The 19776-nt window shown below is 40.8% G+C and overlaps 1 protein-coding gene and 1 long non-coding RNA gene across 7 annotated transcripts; one reads left to right on the top strand and one right to left on the bottom strand.

The window, feature by feature from the left end:
* Nucleotides 1–453: 453 nt before the first annotated feature.
* On the bottom strand, nucleotides 454–7353 carry LOC120737330. 2 transcript variants are annotated; one of them, XR_005696729.1, is made up of 4 exons: nucleotides 6977–7353; nucleotides 6671–6801; nucleotides 4897–4959; nucleotides 454–733 (listed from the first exon to the last, which is right to left on the bottom strand). It is a non-coding gene; the product is annotated as an uncharacterized LOC120737330 (long non-coding RNA). The 2 variants fall into 2 exon arrangements; XR_005696728.1 differs by having other exon boundaries at nucleotides 454–4959.
* zfp64 (zinc finger protein 64 homolog (mouse)) lies at nucleotides 7072–16358 on the top strand. Of its 5 annotated transcripts, none has more exons than XM_040037964.1 (7): nucleotides 7072–7089; nucleotides 7755–7853; nucleotides 8123–8186; nucleotides 8264–8407; nucleotides 9452–9514; nucleotides 9605–9856; nucleotides 9963–16358. In XM_040037964.1, the coding sequence occupies exons 4-7, from the start codon at nucleotides 8329–8331 to the stop codon at nucleotides 11372–11374; spliced, it is 1806 nt and encodes a 601-aa protein (XP_039893898.1). In that variant the 5' UTR covers nucleotides 7072–7089; nucleotides 7755–7853; nucleotides 8123–8186; nucleotides 8264–8328; the 3' UTR covers nucleotides 11375–16358. The 5 variants fall into 5 exon arrangements, with proteins under 5 accessions (XP_039893898.1, XP_039893895.1, XP_039893896.1 ...); XM_040037961.1 differs by lacking the exon at nucleotides 7072–7089 and adding an exon at nucleotides 7136–7219 and having other exon boundaries at nucleotides 8019–8186; XM_040037962.1 differs by lacking the exon at nucleotides 7072–7089 and adding an exon at nucleotides 8019–8047 and having other exon boundaries at nucleotides 7540–7853.
* The last annotated feature ends 3418 nt before the right edge of the window (nucleotides 16359–19776 follow it).

Raw genomic sequence — 19776 nt, 5'->3', positions numbered from 1 at the left:
TACACCTGCCATAGGAAGCAATGCCAAAAGACACTCAGGGATGACTACAGGAGGACTGAGTGGACACAGGGGAGGTGCCGATGTCTCGCTGCAATTTTGCAGCAGAGCAACATTTTGAAAAACTGACACCAAGGTTCCAAACAAGACAGCGCTGAGGGGAGGGGGGTGCCATTATCAAAAAATAAAACTTGGCAAAAACATTACAGAAAGCCATTTGTAACACTAAGTCTGATCTCACTTGTGCGATTGGCCAAGAGGCGATTGTATAGACGCGTTATTTCATAGTACGCTCCAACTGCTGCTGTCCTTAGGCTGGCATGTAGGCCGGCACAAAAACAATCACTTTGTGACTGATAAAAGCCTCAGAGGCATATTGACATATACCAGTGACTTTTAGAACAAAACACAGTACCTATTTGATCCACTTTCTGAAACAAGACTACATATTTTGAGCTGTGCTTTAGTAGACAGTGACAAAGATAGATACATATATAGAAATATATATATATACATATATATATATTTATATTTATATAGACAGACAGCAGGAAATTGAAATGAATAAGTCACTAACCTGAAGTGGATTTCACTTACAGATGACACATAACTATTTTATATGTCGCTGAGCTCCTGGCCTTTTATTTATTTCAAGATGGCATTTTTTTTTTCTGAACACCGAGCAAGGTCAGAGTAAGTAAAATTCATCCGAGGAATTGGCAGGAAAGAAACAGGGCTGCAAAAAGAAAGCAGAAAAACTATAGTGAGATGCTAAAAGATAGATGCTGTCGATTGAGTGTAATGAATATTTTAGTGAGGTTTTCTCCATTAGAGCCTTTCAACAGTGTATTTCTATATAAAAAGAGGAGGGAAACTAAGAAATAAAAACACAAACAACTAAAAAATACATTTTTCCTTTTTCTTGAACCATGGCGGTCCACATCAGGAGTTCAGAAACTGGCTTTGGCTAGCCGCTCTGCCATTTCAGTGATGACTGGGTGATCGCCTCCTCCCTGCCCCCTCCCCCGTGTTATCTCGCTCAAAGCAGTGCCATCCCTCCATTGTAATAATGCCGCTTCCCAGCAGCCCTTGGAATGACCTTTCTTTAATTAACTGCATCTTGATGAGCAGATCTACATAGAATGTGAAGGTTAATTAATGAAGTATCACTGCTTAGTCTTAAAACCATCACCTAGCGGATGACAGCCAGCCCACCACTCTCAATTTTACCCCCGATCTCATTAGCGATGTAAGGCCAATGGACAGCTCGGCTCTGGCCAGTGGATCTCAAATAAATTGTATCAAAGATGGGCCCTTTGATATCCTTCATATGGCTACGTAACACCATATTCTGACTCTACACTTTGAATAATATATGAGAAATACTCACAAATACACACTCACATTCTTGCATCACATAATGTGTTCATGTTTTTCTCTGAGGTATGAATCTAGTCAGCAAACGCATAAATAATTCAAATGAAGGTAAAATAATATTTCAATTAAGATCCATGTAATCTGTTTCCTGCAAACAAATACATGATGGATGGTGATGGATAATTCTTGTATTATTGCACAGTTTCATCTTGATAAGCTTTCGGTTTCCGTGTGATTTCATTTCAGGGCACATTTCAGCGTTGCTTATCATCGCAATTTGGAAAGAAGATCCACATTAGCGAATGTTGCCCGACGACTAAAAGTGTCTAAAGCTGGTAAAAGATGGGACGATGATGACTCGGGGTCTACGGTTACAGCGAATTTCCCAAAACTGGCTGCACTCACACAGCTTTTTGTCTATCCATATCCATCTATCACGCGGGAGGATGAGGTGAGCTATCGCCCACGTATGCTGAGCACTCCTAGCGCAGACACTAGGTGGACATGCAAGACTATCCATCACCGTGGAAGCTTGGTTTTGTTGCCGTTGATTACAAGATTTCCCTCCTGGGTATCACCGTCCAGGAAAGCCACCTGGGCTCACTTACCTCCCAACTTGCCCTGGACATTGGAAAAGTGACCCGAAAGTATCCAAGATAAGAGAAGTTTTCTGACCCCTTTCATTCCGAATAAAAGCCTCATTCCAAAGGTGATGATTTCATTCATTCATTGCACCCAATCAAATGGTGCACATTATCCTGCTGTGAACATTATCCTGTTTCTTTCCATGTAACGCTGTTGTCTATTTAGATGCACATGCAAATCTCCATCAGGAGAACCGCTACTGTCTCTGTATGAAAATTCCTCCTGAAAACAGAGAAAAATGATTGAAGCTCCCTCTGTAACCTTGTTCCAGCCCTAAAGTCAAAGCATTAATGCATGACTTGGCGTCGGGTAGCATAAGAAGCACAAAACAGCTTCCACAAAACAGCAGAGTTTGACAGGTGCGTGTTTATCCTTTTTATCCAATATCTGCAGGATAAAGAATAAAATATGACAAATATACTCAGGCCATCTGGATACGGCTAAACAAGCAAAGCTACCAGTCTCTATTTGTGTCTGTTAGCACTACAAAGTTATTGATTCTCACCATTTACCACTACAACCCTTTGACAGCAGACACAAGCTCATATGTTAAAACTGGCATGGCTGACTTCATGACAAGCTAACAAAGAGTGATAACCCCCTGGTGTCTTGTTGCTGTCTGTGGTTTTATGGAACACAAAAACAAAAGAATAACATATAAGCAGAAATCTCTCCACTGCTTTTATATCCGTGCCTAATCTGTATACTGAATGACAATGATTTCCAACCCTCATTTATGGATCGAGTCATGAAGAAAGACGGAGTAAAAATCCCATTTTGTTGCCCTTAAATTGTTAAGATTTTGCCAGAGTAAACTCGATCCCTAATTGGTGTAGCTTTTTGCTACCAGTGATATAGTGTCACACCGTCACTGATGACTGTCAGGTAAACTTTCTATATAGAAGTATTTCTCCGTTGAAGCGTCTATCTGATTTCCCTTTCAGCACCTCGAATGACACCCCGCTAAAAGCTGGCACAATACGCTTCCCGCACACAACGCTGTCACCAAAGACAACTTGGGAGAAGCGAGTGTTTTGAGAGTTTGAAACAAAATAGCTGGTGCAGCATTTCCCCATTTCCGTCTGAAATCCTTGACACCAGAGGATTTACAGTGAAGTGAAGTGAGGTGGGTGCTGTATGGAACGAGCTGTGGGGGCTGCGTTAGCCGGGGTGGGGGGTGGGGGTCCGCACTACATTCGTGCTGACAGGGATCCTCCCTGTAGCGCATGCTTTTTTTCCATTAGTTCCTTACTCACTCTCTTGCCCTCCAGACCCACAGAGTGAGGAAGATTTAAGTGGCCAGTCAAGAGAAATCCCCAAGGTTTGGCAGGTGTGAGGTCTGGCTTCATTATCTACAGACACCTCTGTCCAATTATGAGCCTTGCTCCCTCTGTGACGATGATGATGCTGTGTATGTGACTATAGGTGTGTGTGTGCACGTGCGTATGTGTGTGTGGAGGGCATGAATAAGCCGCCCTCATTGTTATCTGTCTAACTATCAAGATTCTCTCTTCCATTGTGACATCATTGACAATTTCACACAAAAAAATGTATGCACGCGCACTCATACTCACATATCACAACCACGGACACACACGCGCACACAGCCTGCACATGCCTTTTGTTTAGATTTAGCTCCATAGATCGGCCTAAACCTGAAATATTCGGCCCATGGCCTCATTTCCTCCTCTGCTCTACTTGGAAGAAGAAAGCAACACCTGAAAACTACCCGTGCGCTCACAGTAACGGTCACTTCCCACCGAAAATAATTAGGACTCGCGATAAAGAATAACCAAAGGCCCATAATAAATTACACACAACAATCCTGTGATCAAAAGTCTCACTGGTTTTGATACATCTCCATGGTTTCTCCATTTTGCTGACCCACTGGTTCCAAAATGTCAGCTACTACAAACTGGAGCAGTGCCTTGTAAGCTGCTTCAAACAAGCACAGGGGTCTCTTTCTCTGGACTGCTTTTGGACACCCCCTGCTGACACTAAAGTGAAACACAACCTACAGAACCTTCTTTCCAAAGCAGACTGCACTGATAAACATGACAGAACAGATGACAAAAATATCATCTATTTTAAGAGACGTGCACCTTAAAGATGGAGAGAAGAAACCTAATTATTTATTTGCTACTACGGCCACATTTGCATTAATGCATGCTACCACGCTAGATCTTAATACTTGACAATACAGACAATTCTAAACTACATTATTTTTAAAGTGGGGGGGGGTTACATTTTTGTCTTAATTTATATCCCAGCATGTTCCTTGGGATTGCACACACTCCTCCCAGGGCTATGGCCTGCTATTGTCTATGAAGCCACATGTACCCTCTCCTCTCTGGTTTGCATGCACTCATATGCAGCCCTATCATCTGCATCACTTGGCAGATACAAAGAGCAAAGCACTGATTTGCGTGTGAGCATGTGCGCCTTTTGTGTGTAGCACGGCTGCACTTGCTTGCTGTGCAAATGTGTGTGTTTGTGCGCATGCTTGTGTACAGTGTCTTTTTTTTCTTATATGATAAAGTGGGAGTGTCGGAGGCATCTGACGGTTCCCAGACTTTGGCTCTGCTTTATCTGATGCTGAGATGGCAGCTGTTGACCAAAGGAATTCATACATGTGTGTATAATTTGTCTTGTGGCTCAAAACAAACTCGGGACATGGGACATCTTTTAGCCATTCAATTTGACACGACACAAACCAAAGGTCGCCGTGCGTGTTTTGGTTTCCTGAGTTAAGGACTGTCTAGAAATAGAACGGGCAACAAATCTATCTTATTTTCTTGGAACTGTACAAATAACAAATCATTAACATATAAGAACAAATGCGGGTTGAAGCAGGTTGCAGCACAGCTCTGAACTCACCAATTTATTTGCCTCCTCTTAATGATGATAATCTTAGGACTGGCGGCAGCAAATGAGCTTCGCCTGAAAAAAAAAATTGCATGAATTAATAATGAGCAAAATTACTCAAACTCTGCACACCACAACCTGCCGCAGCACGGTGGGCAGTGGGCCCTAAGGTGACAAAGCTGGGTAAATATTTTATGTCTAAATATGATTTTGGGGTCCTGAGTCTTCTGTCTGACAATGCTGCCCTTATCCTTGCAGAACATGGGTAAACCATTAAGCTTAGAGGAGACTTGGAATCCATCGGCAGCTCTTATCTGGATGCAAGCGAGAGAGATCAGGTTTGCGTGCAGCAGTCGGCTTTTGAGGCTTATGTCTGTGAAGTGAGTCGACGGTGTTCTTTGGGTGCCCTCAGGTGGAAGCCTGGTATAATTGCTGTTGACAACCTACAAGTCATTGTGCAATTAAAGCATCTGCCGCTCCTGTGTGGCAGTGGGCTGTGATGCCTTGTGACAGCTCGTAGCCATTAAGCAACTGTAAGCAGCTGGCGTGCCTCGGTGGGGGAAAATAATGTGACAGAGGCACTCCCCCCTATTGTTGCCCTTGTCTCATTGGGGAAAAGAGGGACATTACATCACTCACCAAATACACGGGTGTCTCAATGAATGGGAAAGGGGCATGTCTACAAATTAGGACTGGCACAGCTGGATGTCCAAATGATAGTTTGTTTCTGAATGCAAAAACTGAAAGTGCTTTTATTGTTTTCTAACAAGAGATGGAAGCCTAGGGAAAACACAATCAAGACTATGCAGCGTGCTCAACCAGGAGCTATTGGAAATTAATCAAATAGTGAACTGATTGATTAGTTCAAGTGAAAACAATGACAACAATTAGATAATTCAAAGTTTATGGATTTTTTTTTTCTTTTGTTTTGGGTTTTTTGGGGGGGATGTAAAACAACAAATTTTCATTGGTTTCAACTTGTTACATGTTTTTCTTCTTCATATCACTGAAATTTAATATCTCTGGATCTTAAATTATTTTGAGCAGAAACTGAAACATATAAACTGGGAAAAACTGTGATGAGCACTTCTTGTTACTTTCTGATATTTCAAATCATTAAGTGGAAAAATGAACTGCCCAAATAATAAATGACTACAATTGTTGTTTGGGAATATTTTCACTGCGGTTATTGCAATGTTTCTGAACTTAACGAAGTGACCAAACTGCTCAATCATACGAGAGAAAGAAGAATCCTAAGCTTCGAGTGTGAAAAGTGAAAAAAAAAAACAGATTTACAGTTCTAGATCAAAGTAGGGAGCATTTTGGCCAGTTCTTCACTGCTGGGAGAAGGGCGGGAGGGACATAAGTCTTTTTTTTTTATTACACCACCACTAAATCATTTGGGTGTCACATGTAAATGTGGTCTTTTGATGTACATTTAAGTATACTGAATTTGCGAGGGAGGGGGGGATTTATGTGAATGCAATTTGCACACTCTTTAGTCAGATGCAATTATTTATTTAATTAGCTCATTTTCATGTCTCCATGTCTCCTTCTGAGCTGTGTCATCAAATTTCAAACTGCTAAGAAAACAGTACTTTGTTAATAATATCATCAATACATTTACCATATCACTAACTGAACATTTATGGATTATACGTGACAAATCATAAGTCAAATAGGGTGATAATCAACTAGTCACATTCATGTGGGTAGGCTATGAAAGGCCTTGCAAGTCTAAGTGTGTGTGTTCATGTGTCTAGTGTACTTAAATATGTGTGTGTACCTCCTGTCTGTCTCAAGGATTTGCTGTTTCAGCAGGGAAGGAATCAGTCCTATGCCTTTGCCATGCAGGAAAGTCAGCGTAAGGAAATTCCTGAGCTTCACAGTGGCAATCAGGCAGTTAAGGACCTGCCACTGAAAATGGAGCTGTATGTCAGTCACTTTCATGGCTTATTCACACTAGCACAACTGCTCTGGCATAAAAAAAAAGAGGCATTCTCATTCACTCACACCAACAACCAAGCAAATTGCCCTTACTTGAAAATGGTAGAGCATGTATATTTAAGTAGCCTACCATCTGAAAGCTTACCTTGCACACGAGCAATACTCTATTAAGTCGCTGCAGGCACCACAGCAAGTGCTAAGGCAACATTCTGCTGCCTAGAGTAAACAATAAAGCTAACTGCTGATTTCCGTGCCTACGTAAGTTAGAATTTGACATTTATATGGCCCAACAAATAGTTTCAACATGCATGTAAAAGCCATCGTTGCCTCTCTTTGTGACATTTCTAATAAGTAGTAACCGTTTTGGTGGCTTTCTAGGAACAAAGAGGTAAGCTAATAGCTACTATCCTCTCCAAGTCAACTAATGCAGCTACTCGTTAAACCTTTAAATAATATACTTTCTGTTTTTAAAGAATTTTAAATTTTGAAATCAGATTTAGTTTTGTTCAGCATCTGGAAAGCAGAGCCGGGGGGGCCGGGGGCACCACCACACAATGATGTTGCGTTCAAGTGCTCATAAATACGCAATTTCAGCTTTTAAAATCCCGGTTAAATAGATATTGGTTTATTCTAAATAGGACAGTCAAACACTAAGTCAGATAGCTTTATTAATAGTATTATTTATTGACTTATAAGTTGATTTGGGTGATCAGACTTTGTAGTTTGATTTTCCCACGTTTCTCAAAGCAGCATATGACGACACCAGCAAAGCCTTGTGCGGTTGCCGCAAACCCAACGCAGAATGTCGTAAAACGTGGAGTCGGCAGAGAAGTGAAGTGCTAGTTCTATTGATATGCAAACCGTGGTAGATTTCGCAGTTGGAAATAGGTAGTGATGTTTCATTGGCTACTTTTTGACCCCAGTCGGCATGTTTTAAAACTACAATGGACGAAGCGAGGACACAGAAAATGAGCTGATCTCCAGCAAAACCACCTCGAAAATGGCTGCATACACCGCTGAAGGTAAAACAAAACAGTTGCTAAAATTCATAACTGGAAGACAAATCTATGATATCACGATTTAGCTCCAAATTATTGTAGCTATCTTGTAATTACTTTCACAGATGTACATTATGCAACGTCCTATGAAGTCATTATTTCCTGTTTTGTGTTCTCTGCCATCCGAAGTGGCTGCAGGTCATTCTGTGGTGGTGGAGGTGAGCCCAGATATCCACATCTGTGGCTCCTGCAAAAAGCAGTACAATAATTATAAGGTCTTTCTCGCCCATAAGCAAAATGAATGTTTCCTGTCCACACCTGACACCCCAACCACTACTGCCACATCCACTCTCACAGGTAACATACTCCTCTTTCTGCTTTTGCTGTCCATAATTTGAATGAAAAATTGACTTTGCCTGTCAAATTATTTTCAGACTCCAGCACTGAGTTTATTTTTGAGGAGACCTACCAGACCTGTGTTGTGAGAGGTGTCAAAAAGATGACCAAAGCCCCAAAGACACCTTCCAAAAAACTAAAACCTGCCCTCACTTCAAAGAGACACAGCTGCTGTTTCTCAGGTTGGTGCCTCTTGCTGCTGATGAACACAGATCTTCAATCTCTAACAGGAAGGACTGCACTTCCTGCCACTCAAGCCCCATACCATTAATAGCTGTAAAAAGTATTTGCCTCCTTCACTTTCCTGTTCCATATCATCAAACAAACTTTATTAAGTAAAATACGAAGAAAACCCAAGTATATACAAAATACAGTTTTTAAATGCTAATTTCATTTATTATTTATTAGAATAAAAAAAGCTATCCAAAGCTGCCCTGTGTGAAAAGATAATCAAGCAAAGTAATCCATAAATAACAAAATTACACCCAAGAGTGCATCGATGGAGCATCCAGGGGGTCACAAAAGAACCCATCTAAGCATCTAAGGAACTCTAAGCCTTACTTACCTCAGTTAAAGCTAGTGATCATTATTCAACAATAATAAAGAGACTGTGCAAAAATTGACTTTAGGAAAATATTCTGTGGACTGACGAGACAAAAGTTTAACTTTTTGGCAGGTTTGCATCCTGTCACAGCATTTCATAAACAACATCATACCAACAGTCAAACATGGTGGTATTGTGATGGTCTTGGGCTGCTTTACTCCTTCAGGACCTGGATGACTAGCTATAATTCAAAGAACCATGAATTCTGCTCTCTACTACAAAATCAGTTTGGCTTGTGCAGCAGGACAATAATCCAAAAAACACATTGGCAAGTTCAAAATTCCATTCCAGTTTTGGAAAGTGCTGTAAAACAGCCACCGCTGACACAAAATGCTGTGCATCAGCAAAAAATTGAAAAGAGAGGCAGTAAAGTAGAACTAAAATGTACAAAATGACACAAGTAAAAACAACCATAACAGAGTTTTATAAACGCACCCCCACAAATTTATGGGCACAAAGCATCAACAGAGTGACAAATAGGCAAAAAAAGAAGAAGAAAGAAATCGGCAACTTTTTCACAGCACTGTATTTATTTAGTACAGTGTTGATTGGACTTTTCACAAATGCAGAGGCTGCACACAATTTAAGAAAATGTTTGTTTGTTTTTTTTTACAATCTACAGGTTGCACTTTCAAGACACAGTATGGCCAAAAAGACATGGAGCGACATCTTAAAACTCACACCGGTACGCAAATGCTTTCAAAATATGTTCTTCAGTTGCAAAACCCCTTTAGAGTAAGGTTTAACCCCAGTTGTTTTTCTGTCTGCCATCCAGGTGAGAAGCCATTTGAATGTGAACTGTGCCACAAACGCTTCAGTCGGCGGGACAAGCTGAACATGCACAGCCGCTCGCACACAGGTGAGAAGCCACACAAATGTAAACACTGTCCCTATGCAGCAGCAGACAGCAGCAGCCTGAAGAAGCACCTGCGCATCCACTATGATGAACGGCCATTCAAATGCCAGATCTGTCCTTACGCCAGCCGCAACTCCAGCCAACTTACCGTGCATCTCCGCTCTCACACAGGTAGGTAGCCAAAAAAATCCAAAATTGTCAGCAGCTGTGTGACAGTTGTAGCTTAGAGACTGGTATTAAAACTGGCTTTATTTTGTTTATGTATTTATTTTCTAAGGGGATGCACCTTTTCAGTGCCAACAATGCGATGCAAAGTTCAAAATAAACTCAGACCTGAAGAGGCACATCCGGATTCACTCCGGCGAAAAGCCTTACAAATGTGACTTTTGTGAGTACTGCTGCGCCATGAAAGGAAACCTGAAATCGCACATTCAGATCAAACATGGTACGGAGAACTCCTTTCAGTGCGTGCACTGTGATTTCAAGTGTGCCAACAAGACTGCTCTGCGACAACACTTGAGAGAACACCAACCCACTCAGCCCATTCAGTGTTCCAAGTGCACTTACTCCTGCTCCAGCAAGGGGGCGCTCAAGGTCCACGAGCGGATCCACTCTGAAGACCGCCCTTTCAAATGTGACTTCTGCAACTTTGCCTCTAAGCAGCGCAGCAATCTTGTCATTCACAAGAAGAAGTGTCAGTCGGATAAGCTTGAAAAAGGCAGCGGTGGGAAAGGAGGCAGAGGTGGAGGCAAAAATTTAGGCACCGACTCTCCGAAGCCTGTCAGCTCTCGGTATCGAGCCAAACTAGATGCAGCTCGAGCCTTTTGCTGCGACTCGTGTGACGCTTCGTTTGTGAGGGAGGACTCCCTGCGGAGCCACAAAAAGCAGCATCGGGACACTCAGAGTGTGTTGCAACTCCAGCTCTCTACCCCAGCAGAAGCAGTTAACTTGGTTCCCGTTACCATGTCACAAACCAGCTCTGAGCTCGAAGTTCCGATCCCGTGTAACCCAATGCCTCCTTATAGTAATACACAGCTTAAAATCATTGTATCTCACCCGTTAGGCCAGGATAACCCCTTGCTCTCAACTGGTGGCGATGGCCAGAATAAGAGCAACATGGTCTTGCTTAGCCCAGAAAACCAGGACATGGTAGTTAACTCCATGATCCAGCAGGTCAACCTGCTGGCGCCTGTACAACCACTCGGTTCATCCCAAACCACAGAAGCCACTCTTGAACCCCAGACTGTCCTCCTGACTCAACTCAGCACCGACGATGCCAGCAACCCGCTCCACCAGGCCCTGATGCAAACGGCCATAACCGCTCAGGACTCGAGCAGCAGCACACAGACGTTCATCACCACCTGCTCTGAACTGGAGGGGCTCAATGCTTTGATCCAGGAAGGTGGCACAGAGATTACTGTGGTTACGGAAGGAAACTCTGCTTTGGTGACCACAGCACCTCTGCCTGATGTGGACATGTCCAAACCAGCAGAGATGGTGACGGTTGAGGAGAGTGCCTTACCCTGTGAGGAAAGTGCATTACTGGTGCCAAACATCAGCCTGGGCAGCCAGAATGTGGTCATCCACGGCGTTCCACTTATAGTGTCTCCTCAGCAGAGCACGGTGGATCAGCTCTCCCCTCATGCACTCTATTCCAATTCACACACACTCGAAAGCATCCCACAGTGAACAGCGTTGTGTGTTTCTGAAAGTTAAAAGACAGTAACTGCATCATAAGCTATTTCTCTGCTGATAGTAACTTGTAGATCTAACGGTAACCACTAAAATAGCAAGACTGTTGGCTTTGGAGGTGTCGTTTGTTTAGTCTTAACATTTTAGAATAAAACATCAATTTTAACATTGTTTCATGCACTGTATTTTCAAGTGTTATATTTGCAGGCATCAAAAATTGAAATTAAACCATATTTCAGTTACAATATTTAATTGAAATCAGGTTTAATTTAAAGCAACATCATACAAAAAAAATAAAAGAATAATACCGCAAATTAACAAAATGTGAAAGTGACTGAATGTATTTGTATGATGTATTTTTTATGTTTGTCCATTAGGTGGCAGCAGAGTGATGAGAGTATATAATGAAACTTGCTCTGCTTTATGGAGTATTCAGACTGTAAGTGTACTGCTGCCCCGTAGTATTGATTATACATATTCTGTATGTATAGCTTTTGTTAAAAATAAATATTTTTTTAAAGCCCTCATTCTGAATCTGAAAAAGTAGATGTCAATTGTAGAAAGCATTAGGCTGCATATCAAGGTCTTAGCTTCTAAAAGGCGACTCGCATTCCCGATAGATTTTTCAATAAAGAGCCAGTTTTTTTGCTTGCTGCTTTCTATTATTCTTCCTATTTTTACATTCAGACTTAAGCACTTAGTATTTGCAGAGAGCGGATGCTGCACCTGAATAGGATTCTCCTGTGTAAACACTTGACCATTGATTTCTTTCTGGTCTCTGAGCACTAATGGCTCTGCTGAAGCAGACTCTTACATTTTCTCGCTCAGCATGGCCACAAACTCAGATGAAGTGGTTTGATGGTTTAAAAAACATGTTTGCCAGCAACTGTAGGTTGAGAGAGTTGGTGTCTGTTTTAGACAGGGGACTCTAGCTAGTAAGGGTATTACTGTAGTGTGTGTGCTTTAACATTGAAAATATATGAAAGATGGCTTTTCTATAATATCCCCATACTACTAATTTTCTTGAGAAATGCTGCACTTTTTTATACCATTGTGTTTCTTGAAGGTTGTGTCTTTTTGAAAGTGCTAGCCAAGACTTGTTTGATATGAAATGACTGCTGTGTCTGTCAATAAAGGAGCAGGAGACAGCTACCTTAGCATAAACAGTGGATATGGAAAACAGCTAGCCTAGCTGGGTAAGAAAGCGTAGTTACTTATTTTGTGAATTCTGCTTTGAACTGAAAATTAAGGGTGCTAATTTGAGACATCCTTATGAAAGGGTTAGGCATATTGTTTTAGAGACTTGGGTGTATCCAAACTATGCTAATTGTGTGCTGATTGGTTAGAGTGCTAGCTTTAGCCCACATTTGCTAATAATTGTTTTACGTGTGAATGCAGTATTTGACCTATCAAATTAAAATGCTACACTTATTTTCTGTTCACGCAGGTCCTCAAACAACAAACATGGTAGAAATCTAATCGTTTGAAATATAACCCATTGTATAACCCGGGATAACTTAAAATTTCAACTTCAATTATTTCCAGTGACAGAAAAAAGCTTCCATGGATAACAGTGCTAACTTTTAATAAATATGACGCCACCACCAGATGCCACAGAAACTACTACTAAAATCTTATTCGTAGATGGTGGTTACCATGTTTGGTTTTTGTTTGTGTATTTATGTAACTTAAGCAAGCTCTTTAGATTGTTTGCTGTGCTTTTTCTACTATTTCTCTATTTTCTACCTTGAAATTAAAAGACAGATCAAAATACTCATTTTGGTCCTAAGTAGAAGGGAAAATCTGAAGTTAGGTTCTGTTTCTTGTATGATTTAAGCAACATAAAGCCAGCTTATAGTGAAGAATGTACCACAAAGAGAGCAGCATGCAAACACTAAATCTGCATCAGTTCTGCACTTGGGTTGCATTATGAGTGCCTGCACTCAAACTCAGATTTTTCGAACCACTCTGTGTCACCTCTTCTTCAGGTGGAACTAGGGGGGAAAAAATCCTGAAATTCCATTATGCATGAAGATGAGTGTTATGTGGGAAAACCACAAAGCACTCTGATGTATCTCTTTGATCTATTATCTAACAGACTTCCAGGCCATAATCCTAAGCACCCTTGAGGAGGACAGACCCTTTCTTTCCCCCTTCTCCTCTTCCACATGTGACGTCATAGCTGGGTTAAGTGCCTTTTCTATGGGTTACAATGTCTTAAGAGCCCTACTTGGGGAGAAGGTTTGAAGAGAGTTGATGTTATATTTATTTATTTTATTCTGTTTACATTTTTTGGAAAAATAGTGAATTGGTTACAGTATAAATCATACCCAATTTGGTCTGTAAGCTTGTTTTCATATTTCAAAGCTAACTAGAGTGCATTCTCTTGGCAAATCCTAAAGCTTTGCTTGCTTTTCTTTTTTTGATAAATGCTAGGATGAGTTTAAAATGAAGCTCTTCATACTGTATAGCACTTCTGTGTTCCTTCCTTCCTGTGTTTGAGATGCCAGCCTTTGAATGGGGGCCATAAATGGCTTCCCAAAAAGCAATTTCCACTCACAGCTGCTTAAAGAAATCGTAACTTGTGATGCATTCCTTCTGGACATAAATAGATCCAGAAAGGACCAGGTGATGGAAAGATGGACAACAACCAGAGCAAGATGACACTTTGGCAAAAAACTGCCGGTGCTCTAAATAGTGTGAAAATGGTAGTAAAATAAACCTAAATGAATTGAGTTTGTTCACTTCTGTCATCAGAGGTAGCTATTAATCAGCCACCGAGTCCAAACAGTTTTTCATTCCTTCAGATACAATCTGTCCCTCGGTTCAACAGTGCATCTCTGACCTTTGGTTTGTTTGCACACAATTTGCAATCCCATCAGTAAATGGCATTGAATGCCTTAATGAAATTAACTGATTGGCGAAGTATTGATATGGATTTGTTTTTCCGATGCAGGCATCTTTTGGCTGTGACACTATTGACATCTTAAGTGAATTTTGATTTCTTAGTGCACTGGAGGCTTTTATCTTGTCTGTGTTCAATTCTTTTTGTCTTTCTGATAGAAAGTCATGATGAAAGCGGTATGTGATCAGCCGAGGGACAAAAAGACACCTCAATTTGCTTTTCTGAATGCAATGTGATTATTTGCTGAGACATTATTAGGCTATTGTAGCGTCTACGAGAGGAATCGATAGTATCACTTTAGGGCAAACTCTGGATTTAAAATGACTTTGCCTCTGTGGGTGGTTGTATATTTCACGCTGCATGTTTGTTCTTCTTTAATGAACTCGGGCACAATTCAAAGCTGCTCAAATTTGTTCCTTTGATTCTTGAGTTTTTCACACTCTCTCAAAGCTTTGACACTATTTTGTGGTATTTATTTAGCATTTGAGTGTTTGGGGTGTTGTTTTTGTCTTTTGTCGTCTATCTTGGGCTGTCAGGAAGCATTACTCTGACAGGCCCTTTTGTTGTTGTTACTTTAAGATTGAAAGCAGAGTTTAAAACCAGTCCTCGGGGTGGGGGCAGCAAAATAAGTATAATTTTGAGCCAATAGGCATGGCTGCAGTGGGAGCACAGGAGCCCATAAAAGTCCTTTAGTGGACAAAAGAATGCTACAGTATCTCCTGCTCTTCAACACAGAGCCAGTGCCTTTTAAAATAATGTCTTTTATTCCTCTGTGACAATGTGGGCTTCACCGTTTTGCAGCGATAGCTGCACGTAATCTTGTGAATGCAAATAACCGGCTATCAGCTTTTGTGATTCAGGAACAAAGACATTTAGCTATTGTTTTCCTGTCTTGTTTCTGTGCCGCTAACCCTATACAAATGCATGTTTTAATGATTTTGGCCGTGCACATCAGTGCCATATATTCAAAGGGAAACAAGCACTCAGTTGTTTTCTTTTATTCCATATATGGTTGGATGCAGGTTTTGCTGGGAACCCGAGCCAAGTGTTAGTCTTGGGCCATCAGGTTTGCCTCTGCGCAGATATGGGATTTGTTTTTTTATGCTCGGTTTTGCGACAACCTTTGATCATTCTCATATGTCAGCATGTTGCTTTGTGTGTTCTCTGTCCGCATAGTCTCATAGTTTGCAGAGCAGCACAGTCAGTTTTTGTGTGCTTCAACATTTGTTTTCATCAGACTGCCTTTATATGGTGAATTGATTGTTGTTAAGCATTCCATAATTGCAGTCATAGTAAGTTTGATAATAAGAGTATTTGTACAAGTACTGATGTGTTTATTATAAGGACACACTGGTTGTTAGTCCCTGGTAGGAGTTGCTTTTTACACATGTGGCTTTTGAATCAATACTTATGTGTTAACTGTGAATATTGTCCTCAAAGAAGGAACAAAACTGTTGCATAAGCAAAGAAACCTATTTACAATTTTAGAAATTCCATTGGTTTTCAGCAGATGCCTATGAGCAAGCAAAATATTTTCTCTGTTCACGCATGCCTTATCCTAAAACAACAAACACGATGGAAATCTAATCTTTTGACATACAAGCCATTGTTGTGTGTGCGTGTGCGCGCACATGCTTGTGTATGCGCTTAAGTCTTTGTTTACCATGTGTGCTTTCAGAGTGCTTAATGCGCACAGATACTGCTGCCTCAATAATTCTTACACAATGGGAAACACTGAAGCCTTTTGGTGGATCTGAAACACTTCACCTGAGAAATGTGGGGGTTTTAAAACTGCATCCCCGTCAAAAATCTCCCCAGTTTTTATTCTTTTTGTGTGTTTGATGTATTTTACTTAATTAAAACATTTTCTTTTTAATGAACTGCAGAAATACTTTTATATTTCTAAATCTGTTGTGGTGGCCCTACATACATTTATTGCATCCTACCTATAATTTCTTCAGTGTATCTTGTTTGTGTAATAATCATTGTTGATCATTTACTGCACTGCAGGAGTCACTGACAGACCCATAGAAATGTTTGAGATGCTCAGGAATGGAATGGTGAAGGGTTGAAGGGTAAGATTTAGACTCTTTACTAGTATTAATATTAAAATTAATACGATAGAGAAGAAGACATTTCCAGTTTTACTGTTACTAGTGAAAAAGCTTTGGTGAACTGGGGATGGCCAGCCTTTTTTTAACCTTTAAATAAAGTTGTCTTTGTGCCACCATAATGTCCACCCAACCCCATGGAAAGTCATAGCCTGTCCATATTTGATGTTTGTTTGACCCCATAAGGGCACGAACCTTGGCTGATCCTTCATCTGAGGACAAAGCTTATGTTTGCAGTGACATCATAAATGCCTGCTCAGAGAAAACAATGGCTGATGAATTTAGCTGGAGTCCAGCACACTGGACAGCAGTGACACGGAGACGTTGGCCGAAACTTCCAGTGTCATGGAAATGTTTCAAACAATGACCAACACCTTGGCCAAACATGCAGAGTACTCCCAAAATGAGGGGAGCTGTAGTCTGAAGAGATCAAAATGCTGTGGCTGTTTTAGGGACAGTGGCAGGGAGAGCCTGAGCACGGCTGGGATCATCAGGTTATAACACCAAGTGTTTATATGAATCTTTGTGACTGTTGGAGACAGTCAGGGATGGGGCACTGCTCCTGGGGGAAGAAAGACACTTTGTTTTTATAGGCTGCCTGGAATGTGTTGAGGACTCTGGACATCTGCTTTATTAGCATATGTGAATCTACCCCCAGCTATGTATCTGCTGGTGGTCTGATAATGGATCTTACTGTTACTGATAAATGTAAATACAGACTAGGATGACTGGTTTGCGTTTTTTGCGCCGTTTAATTAATGGCTTTATTTTCATAATAATGTTTAGACATTTACATTCGAACCCCTGACTAAAGCATAGGAGGCAGGCTTTGTGAAATTCATGCTTTTTTTTGAATGGAAGTTGGGTTTTTTCCCCCTGTTTTCTCAGTTGCACTACTTTGCTGTTTCAGTCTGGCTCTCCTGCAGCTTATTGGTGTGAAAATTCCTCAGAAGCATTCTCAGAGTCATTCTCGGGTCGTTACAGATGCACCCCACCCATGCACTCATACCGGCTCGTGGATTACCATTTTCTTTGTTAAGCTAATTGCATTGCATTGTGTCTGTTTAAAAATCAAGTAGGGGGTATGTGAGCCTATGAATGAATGCACAAGGACTTATCTTCACATGTAAATTAAATAATTGGCATTGTTGGATATGATTTTTAAAATGACTAATCGATTAGTTACATATTTTTTTTCTTGCAATTCTCTGCTCGAACTCGATTGTATTACCCTGTTATGAAGTCGACTCGGGTTGTTTCCTGCTATCACGTCTTCATGACAGAAAATTAATTAGTTTATGAATAATGCACCATTTCGCTTGCGATAAAGATCATGTGGCAAAGTGCCTTCAGACAGATATCATCTATTAAATAGACCAGGCTCGTGTAACCTAACACCTTGTGGGGAATGCACTCAATCAAGCCTATTGTTTCTGTTCACATACAGTTCCTTCTGTGAGATAAGTCTGACCTGGCCACGGAGATAACAACAATGCCCTAAAAGCACGGATGAGGCATTGACTGTCAGCGCCACAGTTAGCAAGATTTCCACCCAGATTCATACGCAATTCAGGTTAGGCAAGCAGCTGCGGTCATCAGAGGTGCAATAAATTAACTTAATAAATAATACAGGGAAAGTAAGCCATTGTTGCTAATATCACATTATCCCAGACTAATATTCAGATTCTTAGTCGGGATGTAATTTAGTGAGCTGGTGCCTGTGGTGTGATTCATGCAGCAATTTGATCATGCCACCATTTGAATAGGCAGCATAAATATTATGGCACAGAGGATGTGAGTCAGGACAGAGAATCCAGTTCACTGGGCCATTACTTGAGTTGAAAGGAAAAAGAGGAAGTTGGTTTGAAGATTTGTCACCATCAGATCTCTCTGTTTTAGAAAGGGGGTTGGCTCAACAAAGCTCAGGAATGTGAAGAAAGATCTGGGTGTTGGGAATGTTTGTTCCCATAAATAGGAGCGACTAGTCGCCAGTTTCTGGGTGGGAAGAACAGCTAATAATACTATGCCAGCTGCATTATTATAGCTCCATTATTAACTGATATAATACAGAGAATTTTAATTTAATGTACATAAAATATATATAAAATATATAAATAAAATGATTTCATAATGTGGGACAAAATAGTGGTGCCAGTATTTGGTGGTTCCAATCAACTTTCTTTATTTCTAACAAAACCTGCTTCAAATGCCTGAATATGCGTTTTGTTTATCTTGATCAGCAGGTTTAGTCTGTTGCCACAAATCTGCAGTGCAACAGGTTAATCAAAACTGACCCTTTGTTTCGTGTCATCCTCCTAAAATGCAGATGTGGTTGTCTTGTTGTATGATTTTGGACCTAAATTCCTGCTAGAAGCTCCTTTTGAGGCAGTTGTCCATGCTCAGCCACTCATCACTGGTGGTGGTTGATGTATCCATCTGTGCCAGCAAAGGGGAGCTAATCCCTGACAACTGCACGCCTCTGACACCATGTGTGTTGCACTGCTGGTTGTGCGATACAATAGCTTCTCCTCTTTTGTCCTAGAAATTGTTTTAATTAGCCCCACAGCAGGGAGAAGTCGAAAACATAAGATTGAGACAGTAGGATGGACAAAAGTACACAAGTATGATAGTACAGTATTGCAGATGACAGTCAGTGATATAATTGAAAAGGTGAGTGATGTGAAAGCAGCAGTGAATCAACTTCAAATATTATAAAAGCATCTAAATGTTTATGGATAACTGAAACTTCCAAAGCACACGATGCCTTTTTAAATCATAGTTAATTATGCTTATTTTAAAATCAGCTACTCTTCCTAATAAAAATTATGACTTTTAGTATGTTTTATTTATTTATTGTTCCATTAGAAGTATCGTCCTGTAGTTGAATAGCCAGAGACTAATTTAAGTGCGCATTAATGAGTATTTCATGAGCGATACACCCACTAGAAAGTTTTAAAAAGCAAATTACTTTAAAACTCTAGAACCTGTTATGCTTGCTAAACCATGCTTAACAAGTGCAATGTAGGTAGATGCGTGCATGTGGGGGTGTGTGTGAACATGCATGTGTAGGCTGAGATAAGCCACAGCCTCATGCGATCACTTGTTCCACCACCGAGACTTGGTGGACCTCCCAGCAGCCGACGAGAGGTGCGCATGATCTGAGAGGATCATGTGACCTCTAAAATGCCGCAATAATCCAATATCCATGTCTGTTAGTTGTGCGCGTCACTTTCTGTTGGAAAGTTAATGCTCTGAATCTTTGTGGAATGCCAGCCTACGTGTTAACTTTAGATATCGATAAGGAGAAGACGGGGTCGTCATTTTAGGGCAAAGGTTGCCTTTAGTTTCTGTAGATTAAAATGGAGGTTGAAAAACTTAGATTG

The sequence above is a fragment of the Simochromis diagramma genome, unplaced genomic scaffold (genome assembly GCF_900408965.1).
Source record: "Simochromis diagramma unplaced genomic scaffold, fSimDia1.1 OVJJ01000061.1, whole genome shotgun sequence".
In the NCBI taxonomy this organism is placed as follows: Eukaryota; Metazoa; Chordata; class Actinopteri; order Cichliformes; family Cichlidae; genus Simochromis; species Simochromis diagramma.
This window is presented reverse-complemented; position numbering and strand designations above follow the sequence as displayed.